The sequence below is a fragment of the Nannobrachium achirus genome (assembly GCF_963921795.1).
Source record: "Nannobrachium achirus genome assembly, chromosome: 24".
Classification (NCBI taxonomy): Eukaryota; Metazoa; Chordata; class Actinopteri; order Myctophiformes; family Myctophidae; genus Nannobrachium; species Nannobrachium achirus.
Genome location: NC_137831.1, coordinates 39,209,184 through 39,216,944, shown reverse-complemented (window position 1 = coordinate 39,216,944; position 7,761 = coordinate 39,209,184). Strand labels below are relative to the sequence as shown.

The 7,761-nt window shown below is 44.2% G+C and overlaps 1 protein-coding gene across 1 annotated transcript in view; it reads right to left on the bottom strand.

Moving 5' to 3' along the window:
* Positions 1–230: 230 nt before the first annotated feature.
* The window catches only part of gtf3c3 (general transcription factor IIIC, polypeptide 3), a gene marked incomplete at its 5' end in the record, with an annotated part of 52,167 nt that continues 44,636 nt past the window's right edge, over positions 231–7,761 (bottom strand). Inside the window, 5 exons of the mRNA XM_080720219.1 lie at positions 231–569; positions 2,238–2,390; positions 3,276–3,400; positions 5,212–5,347; positions 6,680–6,734. Of these exons, the coding sequence (XP_080576345.1) occupies positions 447–569; positions 2,238–2,390; positions 3,276–3,400; positions 5,212–5,347; positions 6,680–6,734 (592 nt within the window). The 3' untranslated portion in view covers positions 231–446. The remainder of the gene's footprint in view (positions 570–2,237; positions 2,391–3,275; positions 3,401–5,211; positions 5,348–6,679; positions 6,735–7,761) is intronic.

The following is a 7,761-nucleotide window of genomic DNA, read 5'->3' as shown; positions in this document are numbered from 1 at the left end:
GCATATCGTCATTGTCGGGTGGAAACCTTGTATGTCCAAAACCGTTCGTTTTGTATTTACCATCTATAAAATGTACTAAACTAGTGAAAACAGCAGATCTACAAGCACTGTGTGCTTGTAGATCGGCTGTTTTCACTAGTTTTGTGCGACAGTCTTGTATGATGAAAGCAGGGCTTTGCTTTACCAAACGAAACTTGGAGATAGTAGGTTTCTGCCCGACAGTGACGATATTTTAGTGATTATGTTGCGAGGAAAACGTTGAGATAATAGCCATTTTGGTTAGAACTGACTGAAAATAACTTTGTACTTCAAGTTTAAAATTATACCAAATAATATTTTGTGTCCAAATAAATTCCAAATATGATCACATTATCTCGCGGCACCCCTGGACTGCTGTCACGGCACCCCAGGGTGCCCCACGTCACCCACTTTGAAAACCCCTTGGCTTATATGATGCAGTGGGTTTGGATAAGTTGCCGGGCCATTTCTGTGTTGCCACTGGCCCGGTAGATGAGGGACAGGTTGAAGGCAATCTCCCCGCTCAGATCCACCTGGTCACGAGAGATACCCTGGAGAAAAAAGAGACACGCGTTGCGTTTCCATAAAGCTTATTCGAATTAGGAAGCAAATTTATATCATTAAGTCGAAAAAAGAACATGCACATTTTGTCCTGTTTCCATTTACTGATAAAATGCGATTCTTGGAAGATAGGTCATGAAATAAGCAGCCGGACAGGCGCTATTTTTCCAGTCAAGTGAGACACATTATTTATCCACCTCTTTATTTATTTTTATTTAATTTACTGGAGAATCTTTTGCACCACACTTCCGGTTAACAGCAGACATACAAGCTCACGTCGCGTCGCAGATGCAACCGTTGTGAGCTTGTAGATACACTCGGCTGCGGAAGCTCTGTGAAACTTCTGCGCAATGCACGATGGGACGTTGGAAAGATGTGGATAGTTTTCATAAGATAAGAGACAGAGAGAGAGAGAAGAGGAGAAGACGCTCCACACACAACCCCGCAACAGCATTGAGCACGATAACAGTACAAGCTCATCACAGCTCGTTGCGGATGCGATGTGAGCTTGGAGGTCTGCTGTTCTCGGCCGTTCTGTGCACGCGACGCCGTCGCGGAAACGGAGAATAATAATGACTTTGAGCGTGTTGGTAACTAGTAATTAGTGTCTTCTCAAACTGCAGATGGCTCAGGTATTTGATCATGTTTAGCTACCACGAAACTCAGCCCAGATGCGATTATTGTTCTAGTTAGTACATTATTGAGATGTTATCAAGTTATTTGTGCCACCGAAAATAATTAGGGTACACAGCACAATAAAAATGTAAAGTGTCCTTTTGACAGATAAACGGTCCAACATTTCTTTTTCTTTTTTTGCACTCTCAGTCCACTGAGGAGTTTACTGCGTGTGTACTTGACTCAGTATTCAGACTGTTCACAATTAGAAACACACTGCGTTGCTATTGATGATGATCAGAGTCAGCTGATTGCTAGCGGTAGTGGTGGCTGCTTAAATGTAAAGAAGGAGAAAAAAAAAAAATAAAACAAGGAATCTCGTGGTTAGTATCAGCAGACGCTCCTCTGGTTAAAGCTTCCGTTTCAATGTGCTCTCCGCTTTATGGGCCATTTCATCCAGCACTTGCTCTCCTGTGATTGAAAACCTTATTAGAAGTTTGGCATAGGAGAACGTACAGTTTCATGACAGTACAGTTCACTGGTACACGGTCAATTAAAAGGATAAACCAAAATAAGCCTATGACTTGTTTAAAATTAAGATCCATTAAAAGAAAAAAACATTAAATGACAGACAGATAGAGCACAGTAGCTCAGGGGTAGAGAAACCATTATTAGAGCACGAAGGGTTCCCAGTTCGAATCCGGACTCCCCCTGAGTTAATGTCGAAGGGTCCTTGGGCAAGACTCTGAACCCACATTGCTCCCGGTGAGCAGGTTGGTGCCTTGCATGGTTTCCTCCGCCACCGGTGTATGAATGTGTGCGTGAATGGGTGAATGTAATGCACAATCTCTGTAAAGCGCTTTGGATAAAAGCGCTATATAAATGCACCATTTACCATTTACCACAGTACAATGCAGAACTTTACCACTGCACCACCCGAGCACCTCAGAGTGAATGCACCGTAACAGATTTAGGTGATTAGGTTTATGTTGACAGAAATGTGTGTGCATGTGTGCGTGCGACGCGTGTGCGTGCGTGCGTACCTCCAGTGTGGGTGCCGGTAGACTCAGAGCTTTCTGGTAGTAGTGTATAGCCAGGTGCGTCAGGCCCACCTGATGCAGAGCTCTGGCCAGGTTGTACATGCTCTCCTGGCATTCTCCACGCAACTCCACGTACCGCCACAGGAAGGAGAAACCCTGACGCACGCACACACACGCACACGCACACACACACACACACGCACGCACACGCACACGCACACGCACACACACACACACACACACACACACACACACACACGATGTTTAGCCGCCGTTTACTATCAGAACCGTCACTGCTTGTCCGTACGTACGGGTAACGCCTGACACTGTGGTTCCCCTGACACATCGCTGTGATGTCAGAGGAACCACACTAACAGAATCCCTTTTATGCCCATATATGTCATCAATATTAAGCCCATATCTAACAGGACTTCATATGGGAATGCCCATATATATGCCCATTTATGCCCATATATATATGGAGGAAGATGCCCATATCTGTGTGGCTGGTTCTACTGCATGGATCTCCATAATATGGGCATACCGGTAAAAGGGATTGTATGTATGATGTCAGATGTCATAGGACTTTCACATAACGAATAACTGAGTAAGCATGTTTGGGGTCTCACAGCATATCTCCATATACAGTACATGGATCTCCATATATGGGTACCAGGTGTCCCCATATATGGGTAACTGGTCCGATATACATCACTGGCCAGACGGCCAAGCCGCTTGTCGCCCTTAGGCGTCTTACTAGTATAAATAATGTATATAAATATCTTTGTAAATCTCTATGAGTGGCACCAGAAAACCACACCCACTACTGTACTATGGCCTATTACAGATTTCAAGTGGATCATTGTCAGCCGCACTGCTGCAAAATAATCTCTCACGTGCCCACACACACACACACACACACACACACACACACACACACACACACACACACACACACACACACACACACACACACACACACACACACACACACACACACACACACACACACACACACACACACACACACACACACCCTACCTGCACTAGCAGTGGATGTCGTTTGGCTACAAACTTCTGTGAAGCCATGTGGAAGAAGGTGATGCCCACATACAGGCTGTGGAGGGGGTTCTTGGGGTGCGTGCGGAAGGCCTGCACATACTGACCTGGAGACAGATAACAGAGGCATGGATGAAGCATGGCAAGGTTGTCATCGTCGCAGTTGTGACCAGTGTAAAGTTGAGGGACAGCGGCTTCTTCAAACGTCCCCGGCTCGTGGCGCGGCACCATGGAGGTGACGCAGGTGATTTTCTTTTATTTTTTTATTTTTTTTAAGATTTGTTTTTGGGCTTTTTATGCCTTCATTGATAGGACAGTAGACTGACAGGAAATGGGGAGAGAGATGGGGAATGACGTGGCAAAGGTCGTCCGGATCGGGAATCGAACCGGCGACGCCAGCAGGCATCATAGCCTAGTATGTGGTACGCGCCTTGACCACCAGGCCAGCGGGCGCCCCACGCAGGTGAAATTTTAACCTGCCGACGATACGGGAGGTAGCACCTAAACCAAACCATAAAGGAGTAGTTCACCCCCAAAATGACTTTTTTTTTCCTATCGATTACTCACGCCATGGAGACTTGAGTTCAATAATAGTTTATGTTTTTTGTTGCATTCGTAAGACAATAATTTGATTACAATACATTTAACCCCATTGATTTCCGGATGGGGACCCCGGGGCCGCGGAAAGAACTCGAGATCTCGGTACCGGCTCCGAAATGCAACAGGTCACGCCACAGGTGCCACGTCACGGGACGGTGACGTTTGAAGAAGCCGTCTTTGATGGTAAAGCTTGTATATGCTTGTATACAGTTGTTCTTGAGTGGTGCTAACCGCTCCTACATCTGGCTTTGTCTGTCTGTACGTATGTATGTCCCACACTTGGCTCACTGGCCAAGCTTCGCGGGACGCTTAATGAAATGAAGTCATAAAATGCACCGCTCACTTCACACTGGGTGTGATTCGTCAGGAAACAGGGGGTGTGTGTAGGGGTAGCTATTTCTTATTTAAGGGCAGCCCATACCGTCTCCGACCACCGAACCCTTCATCGGAAACTACAAAATGGCGTTACTCGAACTTCTGAAAAGCATTAGGGGCAGTCCATACCGTCTCCGACGTCCGACAACCAAACTTTTCGTCGGAAAGTGCAGCTTTCCAAACTCAAATTCGGGCAAATCCTTTTCAGAAGTTGCGAGTGGCGTCATTTTGTAGTTGAACCGTACCTTTCTGACGAAAAGTTCGGTGGTCGGAGACTGTATGGACGGACTGCCCTTTGATTTAATTTATCGTGATATCGTCCTCCGTCATGCACTGGGATCAATTCACCTTTTATTTGCCGAGCTGCATATCCGGTACCACTTAAACCCTCTATAATTGGTAAAAGGTACTTATAATATACGTACTTGATACAGTCTTTTTCCCCTCTCTATCAAATGTCTTTGCCAAAAAAATATCAGATCTACAAGCTCACAATGCATCGCATGTGTGTGTGTGTGTGTGTGTGTGTGTGTGTGTGTGTGTGTGTGTGTGCGCATTAGGGGTGCCACAATACTGAACCGAACCGGTATACCGAACCGAATGGCCCTGTACCGAACCGAACAGCCCATACCGAATGAACCGAATTTCTTTATTATTTGGGTGTGGCCACATAGAAGCATAATTTTAACTCTTTCTGTACACTTTTTTTGGAGAAAGTCTTCCTCCTAGTATAATCATAATAACTGAATATCATGTTTTAGGGGGGAAACAAATGATTGCACCCCAACTTTAAAATGAACTGAACATTTCGGATTCTTTATTTTTTCATTTTAAATTTTTACTTTACCGAAACCGTGAGCCAAAAACCGAGATACGAACCGAACCGTGGGCTGACTGAACCGTGGCACCCCTAGTGTGCGTGCAGGCGTGTGTGTGTGCGTACCCAGAGCATGCTTGAAGCTGCCAGACACCAGGGCATTGTGTCCACAGAGGACACACAAGGCGAGGTTCTCTGGGTTCTTCAACATCAGCCGCAGACAGAAGCGGTGATGACGCTGGTCCTGAGATTTAAACGTCACCTGGGGGGGGGGGGGGGGGGGGGGGCAGTGTTGGGGAAGTTAAAGTTACATGTAACTGAGTTACGTAACTAAGTTACATGTAACCGAGTTACATAACTAAGTTAAATGTAACTGAGTTATGTAACTCAGATGTAACTGATTTACGTAACTAAGTTACATTTTGCTGTAACTTGCTGGTAACTGAGTTACATTCATATTTCTGTAACTAGTCAAGTAACTGAGATACTTTTTGGGTCATTTTTGGCTCAAGTTACAAGTTACAAGTGACGTTACAAATGTCCTCAACAGATCATCATTTTCTTCTTTTTTTAATTTTATTTTAGGAACACAGATGTTTACTAAAAAAAATAAAAAACCTTTTTGAAATAAAACATGAAACTCAGGTGAGAGGTATATTTCTGCTGGCATGTGACTTTTTTTGTAGGATATTATATTTTGTTTCATGTACACCAAATGTACATTCTCAATTTAACGCTGAGAAAAAAAAAGTAACTCAAGTTACTCAAGTAACTTTTTCAATGTAACTTGAAACATTATAAGTTACATTTCTCCAGGGGTATAACTTTAACTTGATCAAGTTACTGCCATGGTGAGTTAGTTGTAATTGTACAAGTTACGCTTTCAAAGTAACTTCCCCAACACTGCCTGGGGGGGCAACAACACACACTGGAAAATGGATCCAGGGCACTTCGGGGGACCGGCATGACACCGATCATCACAGACGCGAGTCAACGCTCATCCGTTTACAAGCATATTTTTGGGAGTGATTTTTTCCCCTTATAGTACAGTGTATAGTAAAGCCCTTTGCACACAGGACAGTTGCGTTTTTTTCGTTTGCGGCATGAATAAAACGCATTGGATTTGGTGTGCAAGGCTGTGCGGAATCGGCGCTGCGGATCCAAAAAGGAGTCATAAAAGGAGTGATGAGTTTTTTACCGCATGCGACAAGACGCACAAATCGAACTGGGTTCGATCGAGAAAAAAACGCACGGCGGCAGCCACTCGTCGCACGGCTAATTCGGAGCCGGTGTGCATGAGGTCATAGAGAATCAGTGTTTTCTTTTCAAAAAATTATATTGTCCGTTTTATCCGTGCGGTTAAACGCGCCTGTGTGCAAAGGGCTTTAGTGAATGAGACCCATGAATTACCCTAGCTGTCAAACATTTTGCTAGGGATGTTGAATTTCAATCTTTGTTAGATATGTTACTAGACACCTTTACGAACACATTGGTGAAGAAATTGTTTGGTAAGGAATTTATTCCCAGGGTTTTATTAAAATTCCCTGACTAAATGCGTGGTACGTGCAGGAGCGATGCTTGCTCAAGCACTCACCTGGTTGAAGATGTTCCAGAGCTGAGGGCGTTCAACATTGTCCATTAGCATCAACCTACAGTATGAGAAAGAGAGAGGCACACATAAACTATTTTAACCCATTTAGACCGCATAATACGCATTATTTATGCTGTAACTATTGAAAAATAGCAGATCTACAAGCTCGCAGCGAGCTTGTAGATCTGCTATTTAAAAAAAAATCTTTTAAATTTTGACCCGATTCTATAAGTGTCTTCTAAATCCTTGTAAGGTTTTTTTGAAAAACACATGTTTCTACGTCAGTGGTTCTCAAACTCTTTCATGTCAAGGACGCCTAGAATTATATATATTTATATATATAAATATTTTGTATCAGGGACCCCCCAGAAGCAAATATTTGAGTTACATGTGTTCACTTTAAAAATAAGATATTCAAAGAGTTGCACAAATGTTTCGTGATTTTTCAAAAATAGCAGATCTACAAGAGCTTGTATATCTGCTATTTTTCAATGGTTAAAGCATTCAATAATTCTAGGCCTAAATAGATTTTCAATTTCAATCAATAAGCAGTATCAGACGGATCGGATCCTTTCATAGACTGCACAGTAGTATCTATCTCAGTGGTCGGCCTTTGTTAAGACCAGTCTTTAGAATAGACATCACGTCGGTTGCCACACCCAAACATAAGCCTTGTATTAACTATGGTGGCGACCAAAGCTGAATGGGTGGAGACTAGAGGCCGCCTGTAAAGTAGAAGGTCCCAGGTTTGATTCCCGACCCTGGCAATTTATCGATGTGTCCCTGAGCAAGAAGACACTTAACCCCTAATGACTCCCCTTTGCTTTCAAGTCTTTTTTTCGCCTGATAAATGAAGGAGAGTTGGTAACCAAACAAACCGGCATAACATTAAACCAAATGGACATGCGCGGGCGGTCGTTTTCATGCCGTGCATGAGCGATCCCCCATCGCCGGGTACGCGACCCGCGTCCGCGTCGGGGCGCAGACCCCGAAGAGGAGGAAAGAGAAACCGCGGCATGGCGGCGACTGTGCCGTCTGTGCTGTCTTCTGCAAGCGCGACTGCAGTCAGTGTCTATTTTCATCAT